This window comes from Diadema antillarum, unplaced genomic scaffold, assembly GCF_040938485.1.
Source record: "Diadema antillarum isolate AM-2024a unplaced genomic scaffold, OU_Dant_1.0 seq00000507_RagTag, whole genome shotgun sequence".
Taxonomy (NCBI): Eukaryota; Metazoa; Echinodermata; class Echinoidea; order Diadematoida; family Diadematidae; genus Diadema; species Diadema antillarum.
This window is the reverse complement of record NW_027271462.1, coordinates 1526328-1551201: the sequence shown is the minus strand read 5'-3', so window position 1 is coordinate 1551201 and position 24874 is coordinate 1526328. Positions and strand designations below refer to the sequence as shown.

Genomic DNA, 24874 nt, shown 5'->3' with positions numbered 1-24874 from the left:
CTTAGCACCATCCTATCTTCATCATCTGGTTTCCCTCCGGACTATATCTACTTCCTCAACAACCAGACGCCTTCGTTCTCACTCCACTGCACACCTTCAACTCACATCGGCACCACGCACCCGTACCCGTTATGGCAACCGTGCCTTCAGTGTTATTGCACCCACACTATGGAACAACTTGCCCATCCACGTCCGTGAAACTCCAACAGTAGACTCCTTCAAATCATCACTGAAAACTCATCTGTTCTCTCATGCCATGTAATTTGTATTGATTTATTATATGCAGTCTGTATATATGTTAAGTTCGTTCTATAAGTTATAACTTACAATGTTTATTTTATGTATTTTGTATATTGTATTGCGTTTCATCGTATCTCAATTTTTATATGTTCCATGATTGAATCTATTTTTCCTAATTTTTCTTCGGCGCTTAGAAACATCGTAATAAGCGCTTTATAAATGATATTTGTTATTATTATTATAAATAACTGGTTGCTTGATGTAAAGTTCACGAAAATATGTTCCTGTTTTAAACATATACAAAAAAAAAGTGTCATCACACATACACTACTTGAACGAGTGAGTCAACTGAACGATTACGATTTTCATTCGCTCGTCGTCCGTCATCTCCGTATACAATGAATGTTGTTGTCGCTTTCATTAACTTTTGTATGCTTCCATCTCCTGTCTTCGTTGTGGTCAAAATCCAATCATATTTGAAATATCCAGCATATGAAAAACAACAATTAGTACAAAAGTAAAATTGGTCAGCTATGACGCACAGGGGCAGTACCAAATAGCCAGTAAATAAAACTTGTACCCATCACTGAAAATGCACTCGTTCTATATCTCTGGGAAGCACTGGTTTTAAGTTTATGTCAAATGCAGGCAGCGGACAAGATAGTGATGATAATGGAATATATTAATACGAATGATAACGTTGATAGCAATGATAATTACAATAACAATATAGCAATAATGATAGCAATGATCGCAAACAATAACCATTTATATGAATGATTACGCTTTAACTGATACTATCATAGGAATAGTGATTTTGCATATTGATAATTATATCCCTCCAAATACGTTCAAACAACGTCGTCGGGAAAGACCAGCTATAGAAATATAGACGAGAAAAACGCTCACAGACTGAGGTCATTGTGGAAGGAATTATTCGCCAGGACAAAGGTCTTATCTGACAAGTGGTCATTTAGGCTATTTCTAGAAGTAAAAATGGTCTATGTCCAGACGGGCAGGAGTCATATCAGTGAAGATAGAATGGTCTAAACTCACAGGTATTTTCACTGTCAAATGTGCATTGTGCGTAATAGCAGGTGACATACCTGACAAGATTGCGCCATCTCGGTGGCTGCTGAGAGGAATTCACTGGTCAAGAAGCTGCTACTCACACTGAAGCGCGAAAGACGCGGCATACTACAGATCCATATGGCCATGGCCATGTCTTTTCCCGTTGAGGATCGGTATGGGCTATAATAGTAATTATGATCTCCTACACTCAAGGTGAGATCTTCGATCTGTTTAAAAACGGAAACAAACAGAGAAGACAACGGGCATTAGGACGAAAATTGATAAAATCATTGTAAGAAAGACAATTGAATGATTCCATATAGATATTAGCCTAACGCAAATATAGATGCATGGAAAAGTATATTCATTAAAGTAGTTTAAAAAGACAATGATTTCTCAGATTGAGATATGATAAAATCTAAATTGTACCTTTCTCTTGATACTCAAAGTTTTAGAGCAGCAAAGTATTGGCAGCTGCTTCGCACAATTCGTCTGGCGAGGATCTTTAGATAAATGATTCGGGTCTGGAGAGCATGCAGTTTCAAACAAGGTTATGGACAATGTCTTTGTTTTGTAGATGTTGCTGGATGTTGCTGGATGAGCAGTGCACAGAAAGGCGCTTCTCTTTTAAACAGACAAAAGAGTGTCATGACCAAGTCACCAGGGCGAGTGAGTCACCTGAACGACTGAGATTTCCTTTCGCTCGTCGTCCGGCATCCCCCGGACAATTAATGTTTTTTTTTTTAATTCAATTTTTGTTCAGTTTCATCTCCTGTTTTTGTTGTGGTCAAATTACAATAAAATTCTTTTCTTACATCTTTCAAATGATGAGCATGTGAAAAACAACATGAACAAAAGTAGAATTCGTCAGCTAGAGCATAGGCCGGCAGTGCGAAATAAGAGTGAACTGTACAATTCATAACGCTTTAAATGAACATCACGTTTGAATTGGCATATTCTATTCCAAACAAATCAATTTACTTTATTTCATGTGGTCTTCGAATTAAGCAGAATATACGCACAGAACTGCTATCCAACTGACTATTAGCCCTGCTACCAGAATACCAGTAAAACCTGCAACCTGAGTGCCCGTCCTATATCTCTTGGAAGCACTGGAGTTAAGTCCAATGTCAAATGCATTTAGCATGCAGAAAGGATAATGATGATGATATAATAATACTCCTACGATTAATAACGTTTATAGTAATGATAACTAAGATGACAATAATAGTAATAATGATAGAAATGATGACAATAACCATACGAATTATGATGCTTTCACTGATACTATCATAAGAATAATAATTGTGTGTTTAATGAAAAGAACAATATTTACATTTTGTTAATCATTTTTGCTTATAATATTATACGTTCAATGGGCTAATTACGGGAAAGACCAGCTATATAAATACAGACGAGAAAAACGCTCACAGACTGAGGTCATTGTGGAAGAAATTATTCGCCAGGACAAAGGCGTTACCAGACAAGTGGTCATTCAGGTTATTTCTAAAAGCAAAAAAGGATCATTTCCAGACGGTCAGGAGTCATATCAGTGAATATAGAATGATCTAAACTCACAGCTATTTTCACTGTCAAATGTGCATTGTGCGTAATAGCAGGTGACATACCTGACAAGATTGCGCCATCTCGCTGGCTGCTGAGAGGAATTCACTGGTCAAGAAGCTGCTACTCACACTGAAGCGCGAAAGACGCGGCATATTACAGATCCATATGGCCATGGCCATGTCTTTTCCCGTTGAGGATCGGTATGGGCTATAATAGTAATTATGATCTCTTACACTCAAGGTGAGATCTTCGATCTGTTTAAAAACGGAAACAAACAGAGAAGACAACGGGCATTAGGACAAAAGTTGATAAAATCATTGCAAGAAAGACACTTGGATGATTCGATATAGATACAACGCAAATACAGATGCCTGGAAAAGTATATTCATTAAAGTAGTTTAAAAAGACAATGATTTCTCAGATTGAGATATGATAAAATCTAAATTGTTTTTCTTTTTCTCTTGATACTCAAAGTTTTAGAGCAGCAAAGTATTGGCAGCTGCTTCGCACAATTCGTCTGGCGAGGATCTTTAGATAAATGATTCGGGTCTGGAGAGCATGCAGTCTCAAACAAGGATATGGACAATGTCTCTGTTTTGTAGATGTTGCTGGATGTTGCTGGATGAGCAGTGCACACAAACGCGCTTCTCTTTAAAACAGACAAAAGAGTGTCATGACCAAGTCACCAGGGCGAGTGAGTCACCTGAACGACTGAGATTTCCTTTCGCTCGTCGTCCGGCATCCCCCGGACAATTAATGTTTTTTTTTTTTTTATTCAATATTTGTTCAGTTTCATCTCCTGTTTTTGTTGTGGTCAAATTACAATAAAATTCTTTTCTTACATCTTTCAAATGATGAGCATGTGAAAAACAACATGAACAAAAGTAGAATTCGTCAGCTAGAGCATAGGCCGGCAGTGCGAAATAAGAGTGAACTGTACAATTCATAACGCTTTAAATGAACATCACGTTTGAATTGGCATATTCTATTCCAAACAAATCAATTTACTTTATTTCATGTGGTCTTCGAATTAAGCAGAATATACGCACAGAACTGCTTTCCAACTGACTATTAGCCCTGCTACCAGAATACCAGTAAAACCTGCAACCTGAGTGCCCGTCCTATATCTCTGGGAAGCACTGGAGTTAAGTCCAATGTCAAATGCATTTAGCATGCAGAAAGGATAATGATGATGATATAATAATACTCCTACGATTAATAACGTTTATAGTAATGATAACTAAGATGACAATAATAGTAATAATGATAGAAATGATGACAATAACCATATGAATTATGATGCTTTCACTGATACTATCATAAGAATAATAATTGTGTGTTTAATGAAAAGTACAATTTTTACATTTTGTTAATCACTTTTGCTTATAATATTATACGTTCAATGGGCTAATTACGGGAAAGACCAGCTATATAAATACAGACGAGAAAAACGCTCACAGACTGAGGTCATTGTGGAAGAAATTATTCGCCAGGACAAAGGCGTTACCAGACAAGTGGTCATTCAGGTTATTTCTAAAAGCAAAAAAGGATCATTTCCAGACGGTCAGGAGTCATATCAGTGAAGATAGAATGGTCTAAACTCACAGGTATTTTCACTGTCAAGTGTGCATTGTGCGTAATAGCAGGTGACATACCTGACAAGATTGCGCCATCTCGCTGGCTGCTGAGAGGAATTCACTGGTCAAGAAGCTGCTACTCACACTGAAGCGCGAAAGACGCGGCATACTACAGATCCATATGGCCATGTCTTTTCCCGTTGAGGATCGGTATGGGCTATAATAGTAATTATGATCTCCTACACTCAAGGTGAGATCTTCGATCTGTTTAAAAACGGAAACAAACAGAGAAGACAACGGGAATTAGGACAAAAGTTGATAAAATCATTGCAAGAAAGACACTTGGATGATTCGATATAGATACAACGCAAATACAGATGCCTGGAAAAGTATATTCATTAAAGTAGTTTAAAAAGACAATGATTTCTCAGATTGAGATATGATAAAATCTAAATTGTTTTTCTTTTTCTCTTGATACTCAAAGTTTTAGAGCAGCAAAGTATTGGCAGCTGCTTCGCACAATTCGTCTGGCGAGGATCTTTAGATAAATGATTCGGGTCTGGAGAGCATGCAGTCTCAAACAAGGATATGGACAATGTCTCTGTTTTGTAGATGTTGCTGGATGTTGCTGGATGAGCAGTGCACAGAAAGGCGCTTCTCTTTTAAACAGACAAAAGAGTGTCATGACCAAGTCACCAGGGCGAGTGAGTCACCTGAACGACTGAGATTTCCTTTCGCTCGTCGTCCGGCATCCCCCGGACAATTAATGTTTTTTTTTTTATTCAATTTTTGTTCAGTTTCATTTCCTGTTTTTGTTGTGGTCAAATTACAATAAAATTCTTTTCTTACATCTTTCAAATGATGAGCATGTGAAAAACAACATGAACAAAAGTAGAATTCGTCAGCTAGAGCATAGGCCGGCAGTGCGAAATAAGAGTGAACTGTACAATTCATAACGCTTTAAACGAACATCACGTTTGGATCGGCACATTCTATACCAAAATAATGACGTACATTAAGATGATACTGACACAAATCAATTTACTTTATTTCATGGGGATATTGAATTAAGCAGAGTATATGCACTGAACTGCTTTTCAACTGACTATTACCCCTGCACTCGTCCTATATCTCTAGGAAGGACTGGAGCTAAGTTACTGTAACATGCATGCAGCAGAAAGGATAATGATGATAATGGAATAATACTCCTACGATTAATAACGTTAATAGTAATGATAATTACAATAGCAATATAGTAATAATGATGATAATGATGACAACAATAACCATACGAATGATTACGCTTGAACTGATACAATCACAAGAATAATAATTGTACATTTTGATAATCATATTCCTCCATATACGTTCAATGGGCTGATGTTGGGAAAGACCAGCGATGTAATACAGACGAAAAAAAAAAAAAAACGCTCACAGACTGAGGGCATTGTGCAAGGAATTATTTGCCAGGACAAAGGTCTTACTTGATGACAAGTGGTCATTCCGATTATTTTTAAAGTAAAAATCGTCTATTTCCAGACGTTCAGGAGTCATATCAATGAAGACAGAATTGTCTAAACTCATAGATATTTTCACTGTCAAAGGTAACTTGTGCATAGTAAGAGGTGGCATACCTGACAAATTTGCGCCATCTCGGTGGCTGCTGAGAGGAATTCACTGGTCAAGAAGTAGCTACTCACACTGAAGCGGGAAAGACGCGGTATACTATAGACCCATCTGGCCGTGTCTCTTCCCGTAGAGGATTGGTATGGGTCACAGTAATGAAATTTTCCCAAACTGAAGGTCAGATCTTTAATCTGTTAAAAAACGGAAACAAACAGAGTAGAAAACGAGAACTAGGACAAAAAAAAAGATAAAATCATTGTAAAAAAGGTACGTGGATTAATCGATATAAAGATATTAGCCTCATGCCTTATGTAAGAATATTCATTAAAGTAGTTTTAAAAAGCAAAGATTTCTCAGATTGAGATATGATAAAATTTGCCTGCTTTGAAGCACAGGAGTAGCTCAAGTAGTAGCAAACTGTGTAATTTGTTAAGTATTAAATCAGTTTCATGTCTGGAGTGGCTTGTTTACGAAAAATATTATTTTCATTAAGATGATACTGAAACAAATTTATTTCATTTCATTTCATGAGAGGTCATCGAAATTAAGTAGAGTCTGCGTTGAACTTTTTTTCAACCGACTGTAAGCAATGTCACTTGAATAAAAACTGCGCCTTGATTGCAGTCATCCTTTTATCTGGATAGCATTTAAGACAAGTTGCTGAAAAAATGCAGCGTACAGATTAAGGCTATCACTCCTACGAGTAATAATGATAGAATTAACATTATTACTATTACTACTTCAACTTACTACTGCTACTGCAACTAATGATAGTAATGATGATATTAAAATCGAAACAACAATAATGATAGCGATGCAAATGATGCTAATGATGATGATGATAAAAATAGTACCATTCCATTGGCGATTACTGTAAAAAGATTACAAGCAATGTTGATGAATGGAATACAAACTTTGATACTGTTTTCCTTCAAACGTTCTAGGGCTAAAGTGTGAAGGTACAAGTGCTAACGACAAGGAAATGCTTTTTGACTGAGGCCAATGTACACAAGGTATCTCCACGTGTCTTCTTGAACACTGTTAAAGAAAATTGTCTCTTTCCAGATAATCAGCAGGCACGTCATTGACGGCAGAGCTGTCAGAGCTCACATTTACTCATACTTCCACTCTCAAACGTACATTGTGCGTAGGTACAGGTGACATACCTGACAAGATTGCGCCATCTCGGTGGCTTCTGAGAGGAATCTAGTGGTCAAAAGGCTGGAACACACTCTGAAGCGCGAAAGACATGGCATGTTACAGACCAATCGTGCCAGGTCCCCAATCATGTTTGAATGTGGCAAATCGTCATTAATTCGAATATCAAGAAATGTCAGACTCTGAATCTGTTAACAAAGACATGAATAACAAAATGAAATATCAAGCAATAACGATCTATCATGTCAGGTTTTCCTGAGAGGAAATATGACAACCAATGCTAGTTTAAAAATATAGACCGATGTAAGTACATAATGTTTATCACTCGGGCACAGCTAAAGTCAATTATTTTCTCAGTTTGAGATATGATAAAAATAAACTTCACTTTTTAAATCAAATCCCAAGAAACTGAACTATAACGCGAAAGCAACTGTTGTGTTCAATTCATCAAGCAAGGACCTTCAAATTACCAAGGCGGTAGTGATTTTTAAGCACCGGGCCCCGTTTTATAAAACGTGTTATCAATAACAAATTACGATATTTGTAACAAGCCACTGAAATCCTTGCATAATTGGCTGAAAGAAAAAAAAAGAAAAAACATGAGATGTCAAAGAGCATACGATTCTAAGTGCCTTCAAAACTTTACTTGATGAAAATCGGTTTTGAAATGGCTAAGATATCCTAAAACAAGGTGAAACAAAGAGATCCTAATAAAAGACGTGGCCTGTAGTCTTTATTATTATCACCTTTTTTTTGGATATCCCAGCCATTTGAAAACCAATTTTCATCAAATAAACGTTGAAACCTCCACATGCTCTTTCATATTCCATAAGAGGTTTCTCATTATCTCACTTAGAGCGGTTACACACGGTCAAAAATTCGTCATTTGAATGATGATTCCACTGAAAAATAATTCTAATGACGAAGTTTTAGCACTTGTGGAAGCAAACAATCACGAATGCTAATCTCAATCACGAATTCAAATTCTAGTCCGGAGGTGAATTCCAGTGAAGTTTCACTCAAAATACGGTGCGAAATTTGCGTGTGTAATGCTTGACCTCCAAAACATCTTTTGAGGGGCGGAGCTTACGTGACCTTTCAAGCACTTCCGTAGATAATACGCGCGCCGCATGCATGCACTCGATCGTACGTTTTGATTGACAAGTCACCAAGGATTACGTCGCGCCTTAGCTCGAGAATTCGAATTCTAATCACAGTTTTCGAGCGAGCGTGTGTAAGGTCCGATAATTCTAAAGACGAATTGCAATCATCATTACAATGATGATTCAAGTTACGAATTTTCTCTCGTGTGTAACCGATCTTAGGAATGTAGAGAAAAAAAAAAAAACATGAATCCCCACCTCAACCAGTATTGTACAGCCCCTTTAACCATGGTTATATACCAGCTTATAATCGACTATTCCTATGTGTCCCTGAATTGCGGGCAGCATTGTGGACAAGGTGGCTTGCTCAAGAACGCAAGTCACCAACTTGTTGTGAATATTCACTTGACAACGACAATCTAACATGCTGATAAATTGCATTAACAACCTTGTACGTTGTCTTTTGTTGTTGTTGTACTTCCACACCGGAATGGTCAGAATAACAATTTGCTTATCAATGCTTCGAAATTAACTATCTGCGGTTTCAAATGATATTATTGTACCTGTAAGCAATAATTATTGTAGCTTGCATTTGATTCTTGATGCAGGGTCCCCCTCTTATAGCTGATTTGAATATTAAATAGCAAGCGCTGTGATGATAGAATTTTGAATCATAATAATGATTAGAACAACAATAATGAAATAACAAACATAATGATCTGATAGGCCTATTGTGTTATTAAGAGGAAACGTAATGTTGTTCACAGCAGTTCATGCATTGATGGTCCAACAGGCAAGATATGAATAAAACATAAATAAATGCATGAGCAGATATGTCAGAAAATATTGAGAAAAAATTGAACGGTGAAAAGGTCTGAATTTGTAAGCTTTATGTACATCCATTAATAATGCCCAGTTTTGATGATTGAATCAAATGATGATATTCGGTAACACTTATCGACTTTGGCACACCCAAGAAAAAGAAGATAAGCCGTCATCATCAAATACGATAAATGATGTTACAAGGTCAGAAATTTTAAGCTGAGCTGAGCTGTCCACCATATGTCCACCATATGTTTTGGCTGAGGTGGTTAAACTGTTTAATTTAGTATTGAATACTGGCATCGTTCCTACGGATTGGTGTATTGGTATCATTGTTCCATTGTATAGAAATAAAGGTTCGGTGAACGACCCAGACAATTATCGTGGTATCACCCTTTTGAGCTGTCTTGGGAAACTACGTCAGCTATTGACTCTCGCTTGATAGCCTTTCTCGAAAGGGCTGGAGTTTTAGGGGATGAACAAGCTGGCCTCCGGGCAGGTTATTCAATCACTGATCATGTTTTTGTCTTGCATTGCTTAATCGATTTATATTTGTCTTAGAAAAAGAGATTGTATTGTGCATTCGTTGAATATAAAAAAGCCTTTGATCTCATTGACAGAGCTTCTCTATGGTCTAAGCTGGTTTCTGATAATATAAATGGCAAAATAATTAGAGTTATATATAATCTCTATGACAACGCAAAGTCTTGTGTTAAATTTAAGAATGAAAGGTCAGAGCTCTTTAATTGTAATATCGGTGTACGTCAAGGAGACAACTTATCCCCTCTTCTCTTTGCAATACATACATATGTATATATATATATATATATATATATATATATATATATATATATAGTAAGGTCAAGAGATTAATTCAATTTAGTCCAGCGGATATAGAAAAAATCATGCACTTTATGGTAAAAGCACCATACTTGGTACACATGTACATGATGCCAATATAAGTCATTTCTGATATGGAAGCCACTCTGATTCTCCCTTTGGCGGCCGTGGCGGCCATGCGATATAGCAATGCTGTGTATTTTGGAAACTATAAGTCCAATTGTCGTGATTCTTTACCAAAGTATAGGTTTTGAGGGTCAAGGATTCTCATAAAATAATTTTAGAGAGGATAAAACCATGGCAACCTACTTATTGGCGGCCATTTTAAAAAGATATGGCCACCATGTTAGATAAAAACATATCCTTAAAACGTATGGACAAAGGGTCATGACTCTGGTACCAAGTTATATGTTTTTTGGGTCAAGGATTCCCATAAATTCAACTGTAAGTGAATATGAATCGCTTCATCCTACGTTTTGGCGGCCATTTTAATGAATATGGCTGCCATACAACAGAAAATGAATATTGTATATCTTCGAACTCAAAAGATTATTTAATGATGAGAATGAGAATTTAATGATGTTTTAGCAAAGTGAATAGGTTCATCACATCCTTTGTTTTGGCGGCCATTTGATGGCCTCCCTCCAGTTATATAGCGTACGAGTGTTATGAAAGCGGGATGCCCATTGTGGATTGATTCTGGTGTAAACGTTTGTTTTAGAGTTCAACAATTACTTGTTCACTCATTTTTAGTATTCTAATGTGGAACATCTGGGCATAGTTAACTTTGGAAGCATTTTGGAAAATATGCTCAACTTCCTTTATAGGATTTATGTGGGTACAGTATGTGAAAAACATGATCTTCACAATTTCATGTCTGAAGTACATATTCCTCAAGATTATACAGTTTCTAGAAATATAGACTCTCGCTTTCTCTGGTCCCTGGACCATGGAATGAAAATCATAGTTTCCAACCAATATATAGTACACCTGTTTTCTTTGGAAATATGACACTAAGTGTGAGAAAACTTCTAAAACTTATTGGGTCACTTTCATACATCAAATGTAAACACACTACAATTATGTATGTCTGTAAAATCCATGATTGACCAGGTTGTTCTGATACTTACAACTACACTGAATCTTATACATCAAACGATAAAGTATATATAATAGGTATTATACGATACATCTTTATAGGTCTACATCTAATTGTAATTTGCAGCGTAGTGGGTAAAGAATCGGCCTCATGAAAACAAATCCGATCTTCTGCCAAAGTTTTGTATCCTATACCAACATCATTTCTTTTAGACAAAGCTGGACATGATAGGTTTCTTGTGTCATCATCTTGACATATGAATATGATGTACTTGGTCCAATCTGTTTCTTTCCTGGGAGCTGGTTTCTCGGTTGAAATGAGCTTTGCTTTTGAAGCCATGTTATCCTACAAATAAACCCAATTACCAATTACTTAAAAAGATAACATTTTATGTAAATGTGCTTCACAGAGGTAAAGCAAAAAATTTATGTGTACATTTTTTCTAGAAATGTGACAAACATTTTCGTTAAATGGATTTGTGGTTGTGAATTTTACCTTTTGATGTACAATTATTTGTAAAGAACAAGAACAAGGAAAAATCAAATTATCTGTTTCTGTGTGTATAGTTCTACTCTGAATACATTACTTGTTATAGTTGATTTATGCATTAATCTTTATCAGTGATTGTAGCCTCTTGAACTGAATTTCACCCTACCCTAACCCCAAAGAAATTATACAAATATATATTTGATGCATTTGCCATTCTCATATGGAATAAGGATTAAGGTTTCATAATTCAAAAGCAACTTCTACAGGTAAATGGACAGTGGGCATTTCAACGCAATTTTATAACGTAACAGCACCCATCCAAAATATACTACAAGAAAAATTATGCTAATTTATGAATTTAAGGAAAACCTCAAAGAAATACAAATTTTGAGGTTCATAATTATTGGAAGATAAAACTGCAGAATAAAATATTCAGTATATCGATCTTTCTACTTACCGACACTAGTAGAGATACTGAAGACGTTCTCTAAAGCGCACCTGCATCTACATAATTATGCATTAACGTTCATCACCGCTCATCAATGGATGATCAGGAACAATAATTGTTTTGGATTGTCAGAGCTCATTCGATTCCTTTATTATGATTCCTTATAATTTTGTGTAACAGTTTTGACAAGGTCATACTATGAAATAATGAACAAGAACTGAGAACTTTAGAAATCAATAGGTCTTATAAGACTGCAATAATCATGTTTTTGTGGCTGAAAACTATGACAGTACACTTATTGTACTCTCCTGTCTATGCATCCAAAATTGGGGGAAAAGTCTTCTATTCCATTCTCACCATTTACTCTATCTAACTGATATTCAACATAATTATCTTTATAGTTTTCCAGGTATGCAACAATTGTACTTATGTGATGTTCAATACCTATACTTGAATAGTGAATGTGATAGAGGTATGGTCAATCAACAACAATCAATGAACAATAAAGAACTAAACGCCGCAACAACAAAGGAGGTTCATTTACCAATTATAGGTGAACGATTGTTGTCAATGGGACAATACATACTGTATGGCAAGTGAGGGTGTATATAGTGGCCCCTCAGAAAACGGAAACAAATATTTTTTTCAAAACCAAAACGAAATTGTCCAATTTGGTTGAGTACTTTTCTTTCTAGACATGTTTTTGCTGATCATTAATTTCCTACTTTATTTTATCAAAGCTCAGCAACGGAGACTACCCAACAATTGAAGGTGAATTTTCGACAATAATCCTATTCAAGCATTCCACATTGTGATGTGCGGCCTCAATTCTTTGTTAGTCTCCCACGGCAGTGGCTTTTGTTCGATGCTGAAATTTGTTGAATTGAGCTAAGAAATTTACGCTCGACCCGTCTTTGCAAAAACATCTGTAGAATAAAAAATACTCAACCAAATCGAATGATTTTGGTGTCATTCTTCTTCTAGATAAATTCTCTATAACTTTATGTCTTTCATTTTTTGCATAAAGTAATGCAAATGTGAAAATTATTTGCGAAAACTCGCGTTTCCATTAATTCTAGGCCACACCGTATATAATGTGTGTGTGTGTGTGCGTGTGTGTGTGTGTGCATACTCTATGTAGTGCGGCAATCATATTTATCAAAATGGACCTGAAAACGAGATGTGTTAGTTCTATTCATCAGCAAATGCTTGTTTAAAATCATTGACCCCAATTAGTTTCAAAGACGTACAGTATAGTATATATATTGCGGTGGTCATGTTTTAAAATGGCAGCCAAAACGTATAGGATGTGATGGTTGTATACACGAAAAGATGTATCTGTTTAAATAATTGAACCTCAAAAACATATTTTTGTACCAGAATCATAAAGATGCATCCATTGGTCTTAAAGATATATGAATAGAATGTAAAGCGGCAGCCATGCTTTTTTTTCAAAATGGCCGCTAATAAGTAGGTTGCCATGGTTTTATCCTCTCAAAAATTATTTTATTGGAATCCTTGACCCTCAAAACCTATACTTTGGTACAAGAATCATGACAATCGGACTTATAGTTTCCAAAATACACAGCATTGCCATATCACATGGCGGCCATTTTGAAAAATGGCCGCCACGGCCGCCACAGGCAGAATCAGAGTGGCTTCCATATCAGAAATGACTTGTATTGGCATCATGTACATGTGTAAAAAGTATGGTGCTTTTACCATAATGTGCATGATTCACCGTATATGTGCTCTATATCCGCTGGACTAATTTGCCAGTTATATATAATAATAATATGGTCTTATTTACCCAGGGTAGCCTCTTCAGTGTTGCCACTGTTCTACCAGAGGGCCCTGCTATTATTATTACCCTAGCGTTGCCAGGTACCCATTTATACACCTGGGTCGAGAGGGACATTGTGGGTAAAAACATCTTGTCCAAGGATGTAAGCACTGGGCGGGATTCGAACTCACTGTCCTCCGTTCGGGAGTCGGGAGTCTTATCCACTATGCCACAGCGCCCCAAGTTGATGTTCGTAAATCCACAGCGAGTTGTACTGTTTATTAGTACAGTCTGCTATGTCGAAATATTGGATCCCGTGAGATTTTCGTGCCAAAATTGATTTTTTTTAAAGCTAACTTGGTCAATTTGGGGGTGCTGAATCCAAAAAACTTGGGTTCCATTTTTTTCGACCGCGTCTTCAGCCGCCATTTTGAATTTCAAAATGGCCGCCATAGCAAACTGTTTGACCCAATTCTCATAATATGAGCATCATAGAAGGTTCAAATTTGATGCAAAAAGCAGGCTTATGATGTCAGACATGCTGATACACCATTTTCTGACATTGTAGATTGTTTTAATACAATTTGTAGGCTGCCATCTTGAAATTCAAAATGGCTGCCATAGCTAAATGTATTTTTAGCCATATCTCAGGTTGTAAGCATTATGTAGAGTATAAATTTGGGGCAAAAAGCATGGTTATGATGTCAGACATTCTAATCATATACATTTAAAAAAAATAAAGGCTCATTTTGGTTGGCAGCCATCTTGAAATTCAAAATGGCCACCATAGCAAATGTAATTGGGCCATTGTGTAAGGTTCTATTTTGGGCAAAGAGCAGGCATATGCTATCAGATTTTCTGAAGCATCTTTTTCTGAAACGATGGTCCACTTTGATATCATAGTTGGCCATCTTGAAATTCAAAATGGCCGCCATAACAAAATGTATATTTGGACCCATATATCATGTTGTAAACAACATACAGAAAGTTCACATTTCGGGCACAAACCGGGCTCATGATGTTGAATATTCAGATGAACTTTTACCCTCCCTCAAAGTGCAGATCATTTTTGAGGCTGCCATCGTAACCAAAATGGCTGCTTTTCAGCTAATATCTCTGGTTACAAGCAACTTTTAGGCATATCAATGTTTATGTTGGCGTACAGTGTACATTCTTTTTAAAACACAAACACATGATTATATACATTCTGTAGGCCTAATAATGGATTATTCGCATTGGCTGCCCCTCTTGAAATTCAAGATGGATTTCGACCTATATTTGGTGCTGTAAAATCTTTAAACTGCAAACTCAAGCATGCGGGAGCACTCATGTCTATGTCAATCACTTCAATGAATATTATCATTATTGTGTAGGTGGGATTGTCTCCTGTAGACTGCCACGTTGAAATGCAAAATGGTTGCCATGGGAAGCATTCCTTTAAAGGGGCATTCCGGACGATTTTCATAATTTCACATCATGTAGTACATAAATCAACAGCTCCATGTATAGATCCGTGGAATTTATTGTGGTCCTTGAGCAGAGAAACCAATAAATTGAAAATCTTAAACAAATTACACTGAACAGTGATGATGACATCAGAGCCTCATATATTTCAGAAATGTAGCAGTGTAATTCCATTACAATACCGCTTGATCAACAAGTTCACCTGTGAAAAATCCATGCATACCTTCTTCTTTTGTTCTGCTTCCTTGAGCCCCAACTCATGCATTCTTATGGTGAGGCTGTCATGTCATCATCCTTGTTCATTGCAATTCATGATAAATTTTGAAAACATTCTCATTACTTATCCCAATCACTATAAATTCTGAAACTCTGTACTCAGTTTGACTAATTTATAGTTGTTCAAATGTAAAAGTCTGAAAATCATCCGGAGGTCCCTTTTAAGAGCATTGCACTTGGGTAAAATTTGTGAAGGGAAATCATGTGATTCTGGTGTCAAAACGAAAGACTTTCAAAAGTACCTCAATAAATGTGTCTGAGTGACTAAATGCCCCCATTCAGACGATTTTGTTGGCAGAGTTTAAATAAACAATATTAGCCGTATACTCAAAAACTCATGGGATAGTCATTTTAATAGTTAATGTCTTCGAGGCTCATTCCTTGCATGTGTTTTTGAAGTCACAGCACTTGAATAGGGCTGTACATAGGGGAGAATTGGTTCTAAATTCTTAAAGGAAGAATGACTGTTGCATGCATTTCTTGCCATCGAACATGACAATGAATTATTCTATGGCTACCGTTGGTGTAGGAAGTTCAAAGCATTGAATTGCACAGTTTATGTTTATCCTCTGGAAATAACTACATAATATTTCCCTGTAGTAGATGCACAAATTAGGTTCTGAAAGTTACAACGTTTGTTCTCTGGATGTGTTGTATCGAGACTCTGCGAGGGTAAAGTGGGAGATTGTCCTGGTTGAAGTCATCCAGGGCCAACTTCTAGAAGGCATGGACTGGTCAATGGACATTCTGCATGATTCAAGGCTCAGATAATTCTTGGTCCATCTGCTCTTCAAGACATCCTCAAAAGGCATGACCAAGCAGATCTTTGTTTTTCCGCAACAAACTGTAGAACGTAATCTCTCAGTTGTACTTTATCATTTCCTTTTCCAGTGATGGAGCAGACAACAATGCGATGCAGTAAGTAAAGCAAAGATCCATCATTAGAATGAAAATGCCAGTGTCTATACATAATCATCAAATCAAGTATCTCTGATTTTTCCCTGTTGCTCTTGAAGAAGCATCTAATACGTGCAATGGAATGAGGATATCTGCTTCCTCGTTGTGAAGGGTGACAGCTCCCATTTTATCTTTGGTGAACCCTTTGTTTCTTTTCTTTTCATGATGTGGTATCTGTGTCAGATGGAATTGACTGCTCAGTATTTCAACTTTCAGGCTGATTAGTTGGCTCAATTTTGTGGGTTTCTAAGGCATGGGTATGAAAAAATGAAATTTTTGTTAGTGAGAATGAGGAGACGGCCATAAAATTAGAAGATGAAGAATGATTGTGTAAGTACTTGGAACTTATACCTTCCGATAATTGTATCGTCCTGCAATGACTGGATAATGACAGATCTATCAGACTGTTGAACCAGTAGAAGTGTTATGAGAAGTTAGTGATCCTCTTAAGCTTAATGACTTAGAAATCCAATCTCACACGGCGTATAATATTGCAAGAGCTGAATGTCTAGCCTTTCTCATACTATCCCAGATAATTTTTTCTTCAATTTTTGAATTCTTTCAGATACAAATTCTTAGTACAGAACATGAAAACTTCCCTTTCATCTCATTCTATAATATCCCCCTTGAATGTTTCCTATACCTGATTGCCAAGCACCACATTCATCCGCTTTTGCAGATACAATTTTGTAGATTAACCTCGTGTGTTGGTGTTCTAAATTGTTGAGGAATTCTGATGCATCCAAAGCTCCACAGAACTGGGCTGTAATTGCTAATTTGTAGTTTTAGAATCATTGGTGGCACAGCAGTAAATATCCTGGAAGTCTTGATAATTGAGGATTACCCATACAAGGGCGATCAGGAAAAAAGCCTACTCATTCCTTATTCATTCTGTTTACTCCAAAAATACATCCAGCGATTATGAGCTCCTTGATGAGTTGTTTCAGTTTGTGGCCAACAAACAGGCTTGTGAATGGGATGCCTGTTAGGGTTACCATAATAAGAATTATGGCATTTCTTGCCATTGCGAGACTTTTCCTTGTTTGTCTTCATTCTCTCTAGGCAATATCAAGTTTTTGAGGATCACATTCAATCGTATCAATGCTTGCTTTTGTACAAATACTTAATGACTTGGATTAAATATAACTATCAACGAGGTTCCACGATGCCAAATAATGTGTTGCCTGAGAGACAAATCAAATCACGTGTGTATTAAGCGCATAGCTGTGTAACGCGCAGTACGCGAACCGCATAGGCCCACCTGGCTACTATGGGACGTAGGATGTAACGCATACACGCATGCCCACACTTTTTTTGTAGTAAGTGGTATGGACCCTCTCCCCCCCCCCAAAAAAAAAAAAAAAAAAAAAAAAAAATTGCCCCATAGCATGGCTTGATGACGTCATTGGAATCTCGTCCTTACATTTTGAATTTATGGCGGCCATTTTGAATTGTGAGATGGCTGTCATTCTGCGTGACCTGGAAATGAATTTGATTTAACTAGGACAATTTTGGCAAATTCATCTCAGGTGCTTACTCAAGTATTATATGTTTTTCTATGGCCACCATCTTGAATTTCAAGATGGTGGCTTATATCTATGATCCACAATTAGGAAACAGCTGCACTGGAACGTTGGACACCACAAGCATGTGCGTTCTTGAAAATTTGATGCTCTACTAATTATTGCAACCTGAGATATGGGTAAAAATGATATGGCGGCCATTTTGACATTCAAGATGGCAGCCTACAAATCTTATCACAACAATCCACAATATCAGAACAAGATTATGAGAGTGTCTGACATCACAACCATGCATTTTACACCAAATTTGAAGCTTTTACAACGCTCACTCTCTGAGATATAGGTCAAAATACAGTTTGCTATGGCGGCCATTTTGAAATTCAAAATGGCGGCTGAAGACGTGATCGGAAAAAAATGGAACCAAAGTTTTTTGGATTCAGCACCCCGAAATTGACAAAGTTGGCCTAAAAAAAAAATAAATTTTGGCACAAAAATCTCACTGGATTACATAGTAGCCTCTACTATATGGTGAGACTGGTCGTTATAAACTATCAAAACTGGTAGAAAGCAGAATGATAAGTTTTTGGTGTAGAATTTTAACCGAGAAACAAACAAAATTGTCATGTATGTTCTATAAATTGATTAGCATTTTACATCATGATTGTAACAACTCTTTCCATTCTAACTGAATCACGAAAATTAGAAGCATTTTAGACAACTGTGGGTTGGGGAACATTTGGTCACAACAGGAGGTAATAAATCCTAAATGGCTAATTCCCGCTCTAGAGCTATACGCCAAAATGATATGATCATTCAAGACTGGCACAGCGAGATTTTTGCAAATAACCAATGTGTAATTTACAGGATTTTTAAAGACAACCTTACTTGAGAGCCTTAATGGACAACTTAATGATAAAGATCGAACGAATCTCTGTAAATTCAGATGTGGCAATCATTATTTACCCTATACCAAGGGTCGTTATGAAGGTATTCCTATAGACAGAAGAGATTATGTAATCTTTGTAACCTGGGTAAGATTGGTGACGAATTTCACTATCTATTTGAGTGTTCTAATTTAAATCTAGACAGAAGCAAATAATATTCAATTTTTCAATTCGCTTATTCATCTCATTTTCTGATAAAAACAATACAACAGTATTGAATTTCACAATACAAAAAGATAATCAATCATTTACATATAACAGTGAAAATGATAAAGAGAACTTGAATAAAGCCAAAAAAGGCCTTGTGAAGTAAGTTCCCTTTCGAGTATGCATAAAATAATTGATTTTTAAGGTACAAAGTGTAGACATGGACAGAAAACCAACAAATACAACAAAACATAACATAACATAACAAAACAAAACAAAACAAAAACATAAGACAAATGATATGATAGACTGACTATTGTGTGATTTGCTAGAAGGTATATTTTCAAAAATTTCTTAAATGAGGACAGGCTATTGCCTGAACAAAAAATATCTCTAGGAATCGAATACCAGAATCGAATATATTCCCTCTCAGTTTGCCAAACGTCAAAATGCTTTAAAAATGAATAGTTTATTCAATATCTCAAATGCCAAATTACTGTCAAAACTTGCCACGTTTGGTCATATTATTATGTCAAAGTTTAGTAGATAAGTTCATACGTATATATATATTTTTTTTCTTTTCAAGTCCTCTAACATACTTATTATCATTAATATCACTCAAGTTATATCTGTTGTGATATGCAAGTGTGATGAAAAAGCGAATTGATAGTTACAGTATGCAATATAGTTTTATCTTTCCTAAACTTTTTTGCAATCTTGTTATAACTTAGAACTTGTTATATTACATTTACTCATATTCTTTTATTCCATGTATTTATGCTTGTTTGTATGTATAATAGACATGTATATAGAATTTATGTTCTCATACTCCGAAAGGGGTCGATAGAATGAAGTTCAAGTTCAAGTTCCAGTTAAAGTTGAGAGAGAAAAACAAAAACAAATGGTAAAGATCCTGTCTATAGCGACCACCTGCCTTTTTCCGTCTGCCTTGGGTGGCCGCTGTAGACAGGTTTGACTTTATTGTCTGAGAAAAAAAAATGTTTAGCAACTCGCAGGTAAGAACAAGGAAAACAATCATAAGCAAATATTACTACGATCAAATGTCAGTGTTGCATGGTCGAAGCTGACATACCTTAGAGTTTGCAGCAAAGATCGCGGCTGTTGCAAAGAATTCCTTGCATATGAATTCACTAGGATTCAACTCGAACTGGGACAGACGTGGCATAGTACAAACCCACAGAGCTAAACGTGTGAAAGCTGTCCGGGATTGCTGATGACCAATGACAGGCGTCGGCGATGAAAATTTAGTCAATTCAAGAGCTTTAATCTGTGAAACATCGAGAAAACATACAAATGATATTATTTCCTTCAAATGCAGAAGTCAAGTATAAATTATGAATACTTGGTGATCATGGTGTTATCTGTTGCATATCTATCATGCAGACAAGAAGTAAACTATTGGCACTCACATTTCTAAACTGTCCTATCCTGTCTTCAAAAAAATGTCTAATGTAACCAAGGTCTGATTCAATACAGAATTGGTGAGAGGGCAGGAACAGCTTCTTCTTTTTTTTGTAAACATTATCGTCCATTTTAATCACCTAGGATATATCCTTTGAAGCAACGGTTCATGTATTCACGTTGACAAGGAACACGATGTATATGAATGCAATTCAAGATAGAGTCGGTAGTAATTTCAAATAAACTTTTGTTGATTTCATATCATATTTATCTTATCATATATAAGAATTATCAGTAAGTAAAAGCAGGAAAAAAACTTATACTGTGACAATTTCTTACGTAAACATGCTGGGGAGCAACAAATTGTTAAGTTACTGGAAATTCGCTTTTAAATTCTCTTTAAACGCGACTTTTGTACCCTGTTTTTACAAAAAGTCCCTACCCTAGGAGGGGGGAGTATCTCCCCTCCCAAACTCTCCCCCCCCCCCCCCGGCTCGGTCGCTTCGCTCCCTCGCCGAAGACTAACACTGTCACATTATTTCCCCCGTATAATCATAGTCCTTCGCACTATATTTTTCACTATGATTAATTTCTTAAAAATTTGCTTTAAATGCTCTATAAGCGCGACTTTTGTACTCTGTCCTTACAAAAAGTCCCTACCGTAGGAGGGGGTACCCCCCTCCCACACCCTCCCTCGCCGAGGATCTCACACCGTCACAAAGAAAATGCACCTCCCTTATGTTATAATCATAGTCCTTCGCACTAATTTTTTCTACAATACTTAATTTCCTAGAAATGTGCTTTTAAATACTCTATACACCCGACTTTTGTACTCTGTTTTTACAAAAAGTCCCTTCGCTCCCTCGCCGAGGATCTCACACCGTGATAAAGAAGATGTACCCCTCTTATGTTATAATCATAGTCCTTCGCACTATTTTTTTCTACAACATTTAATTTCCTTTAAATTTGGTTTCAAATGATCCATAAACGCTTTTTTGTACTCTGTTTTTACAACAAGTCCCTACCGTGGGAGAGGGGTACCCCCCTTCCATACCCTCCCCCTGCTCGGTCGCTTCGCTCCCTCGCTGAGGATCTTATACCGCTACATAAATGCACCCCCGTATGTTACAATCATAGTCCTTCGCACTAGATTTTTTCCACTATATTTAATTATCTATAAAATTGCTTCTAAAATTGCTTTAAAATGCGACTTTTGTCCCTACCGTGGTACCCCACGCTCGGTCGCTTCGCTTCCTTAGCCGACGATTTCACACCGTCGCATAATGTGCCCCCGTCGAGATTTCGCCCCCCCCCCCCCCCAAAAAAAAAAAAAAAAAGGTGTTCCGGCGCGCTTGGTGGAAAGGTATTGAGAATAATGTGAGCACAGTGAGCGACAGGGAAAGTTCATTGACATCTCAACCTTTAACATTGTTGGACTTCATCCATACATGATAGAATTTATGTACTTGTATTCAATTTCTGTAATATGTTTATATGTTTTTGTTGGAAATGAAAAATAAATGAATGAATGAACTTGATTGACATCATTAGGTTATGTACCTAAGATATGAGTTGGGTGGTCCGGGCTAGATTCTGTCCAAAGTTATTGAGAGAACACCATAATAACATCAGTACAGCTAGTGCTTCCAAGGAAAAGTTCATAGACATGTGGTATTTTTACATTTTGATATTGTCGGACTTCACCTATGTATTCAAACTTGACCAGCGCGGCGTCTTAAGATTTTGTATACCTGTGGTGCTAGTTTTGTGGTCATAGCTTACATCTGTGGAAAGTTATTGAGAGTACACTAGAATATTGTGAGTATAGTGCTCATCAGGACAAGTTTAATGACCTTTCACCCTTGACCTTGTTAGACTTCACCCATATTCAAACGTATGTGTATAACATGCAGTGTTACTATATAAAATGGTCATATATAGCTCAAAGCTGTGGAAAGTTAGAAAAAGTTCTCCAAATCGTTGACGACGACGAAGACGTCGGAAAATAGCGCTATGCGAGACTAAAAAAAAAAAAAATTAAGGAGACCATTGTCTGAAATCAAAACTTTCCTTCACAAGAAAAGGTCATCAATGATGGCTTAAAGTTGATGTCAAATTGGTTCTTAGATAATTATTTTCTCCTTAATGTAGAAAAATGTGATTTTAGGGTGGTCGGTTCAAAGGGATTGTTACGCAAATTTGAAAATGTGAATCTTTCCATTTAAGACAGAAAATTGTCAAGAGTTTCCCAGTGCAAATGTCTTGGAGTTATCCTCGACAGCAGTTTAACGTAGGTATTTCAAAGAGAAGAAGTGAAGAAAAACCCTACGAAAACATTTCACTCGGTAAGGCGTGTCCGTCAGTATCTCGATAAGAGAACCTCGTTGATACTACTCCAAACACTGATTTAGCCACAGCTGGAGTATTGTAGTATGCTTTGGATGAATGGTCACGCTTCCCAACTTACAAAGCTTCAAACAGTACAAAACAGGTGTCTCCGCTTAATCCTTGGAGTTGATTGCCGTTTCAATAGAGAAGCTCTGTACAGTACCACCGATGTCAAACTGAAAAAGATTCAGGCCTTGTTAATCGTACTCCATAACCTCGCCCCTGATTTGCTGTCTTCCAGGATTCAGTTTAGATATCAGTCTTATTACAATCTCCGCAACGATAATACTACTGTTGTTCTTCCAAAACCACAAACCATTTTTTTTTAAGAAAAGGACTCAGCTTCTGTACTCTTTAATGATCTCCATATAAGACTTAGGACAATCAATGATATCAAATTATTTAACACAGAAATAAAGAAAAGAGCTGTATGATTGCAACAATTTATATTCAATTTATATCCAGATGCTAATTTTTTACATTAAAATATTAGCTCACCAGACAGATTATGTCAATTCATTTGACCCGCCCCCTGTATCTCCACCAGTTTGAAGCCTCTTAATCTGTTTGCGTTGTGATATAGTGATATAATGATTGCCCATTTTTCAAACCTTTGTATATTTCTGTATAATTCTTTTCCTCAGTTCTCATTTTGATTTCTTTTGTTCATTGTATGTACATTTCATGTTACAAGTTTCTGATTATATTTGATTCATTGTAAATCTATCTGTAAACACACGCTTTGTATTAATGTCCACGGCCTTGCTGAAAACCAGCTAACAGCTGAATGCATGTTTTTATGGTTGATGAAATTAGCACTTTGCATACTCTGTATCACTTAGTTTTCATTCGTTATTGTAATTGGAGAAAGAAAATGCACAAATACAAAAAAAAAATCACAACACGGAAGCCTATGTACCTAGTAATATGCGAAAGAACACAAAGACATTTGCCTCCGAAAACATAAATCGCATGAAGCTTTGAACTCAATCACCTATAATAGTATTCATTATTTTTAGGATTGACATTTCTGGATAGGCCATTCATTCACAGTGACGGCTAACGACCACTCACACATTGCATCAAGATAAATATAAGTCGAGGTCAAATCTGTATTTTGGAAGACATCTTTCGATAGTCTTCTTTTCTAATTACTCGTTGCGAAGCCTGATGTGACATACCTGACATAATGATTCTGAGGCGATGGCTGTTGAAAAGAATTCTTCGGGCAAGTATACGTTGTTTACACTGAAGAGCGAAAGACGTGGCATAGCGCATATCCATTGTGCCAAGTGTTTTCCCATTGAAGGTGGATTTTGACGATCTCCATATACTTTTACCTCAAACAACTTCAGATCTTGAATCTGCATTTAAATTCAGCAGGTGAGTGTGTAAAATTTATGCAAGTGAACTTAAATTTGCGATAGTAATGAATTGGAAGGAAGAATAGAAATCGACGTTTGCAAATGAATGAAGTTTTGATAAATTGCATACGAAACGACAGTGACTTCCAGAATCTGTACTATAAAGAAACAAAAGTAGCATTTCAACATCAACAAACAAACAACACGCCCAATTATAGATAGCAAAAGATCGTGCGAATGAAGAAGCCTGAAACACGGCTTGAAACATACATGTACATAGGCACATGCAGGATCAAACAAATTTTCTCAGGTCCAAATATGGGAAAGCTGATATCTACTTGCTTTCTTCTCTAAACTTCAGGAAAATCTTACAGTGCAAAACAAGTAGAAGTCGATTATTTTGCGTGTGTGTGTGTGTGTGTGTGTGTGGACTCTTTGCCACAACAAGAAAGTTTTGCGTAAAAAGTAACAGCTCGTGGCATAGTACACACCCACTGGGCAAAGTTTCTTCCACTCGAAGGTGGATAGTGAAGATCTATATACAGAAGGACTGAAGACATCTTCAGG

At 36.7% G+C, this 24874-nt stretch overlaps 1 protein-coding gene across 5 annotated transcripts in view; it reads right to left on the bottom strand.

Annotated features, from left to right (window-relative positions):
• LOC139734043 (uncharacterized) overlaps positions 1 to 24874 on the bottom strand; it is a 58739-nt gene that overhangs the window by 21390 nt on the left and 12475 nt on the right. For 4 of the 5 annotated variants that reach the window (XM_071644851.1, XM_071644850.1, XM_071644853.1 and 1 more), the window contains 6 exons: positions 24125 to 24307; positions 20227 to 20421; positions 7247 to 7426; positions 6089 to 6271; positions 2940 to 3131; positions 1347 to 1538 (listed from right to left, as the gene is read on the bottom strand). In XM_071644851.1, coding sequence (XP_071500952.1) covers positions 1347 to 1538; positions 2940 to 3131; positions 6089 to 6271; positions 7247 to 7426; positions 20227 to 20421; positions 24125 to 24307 — 1125 coding nt within the window. The remainder of the gene's footprint in view (positions 1 to 1346; positions 1539 to 2939; positions 3132 to 6088; positions 6272 to 7246; positions 7427 to 20226; positions 20422 to 24124; positions 24308 to 24874) is intronic. The other variant, XM_071644854.1, reaches the window with a different exon arrangement.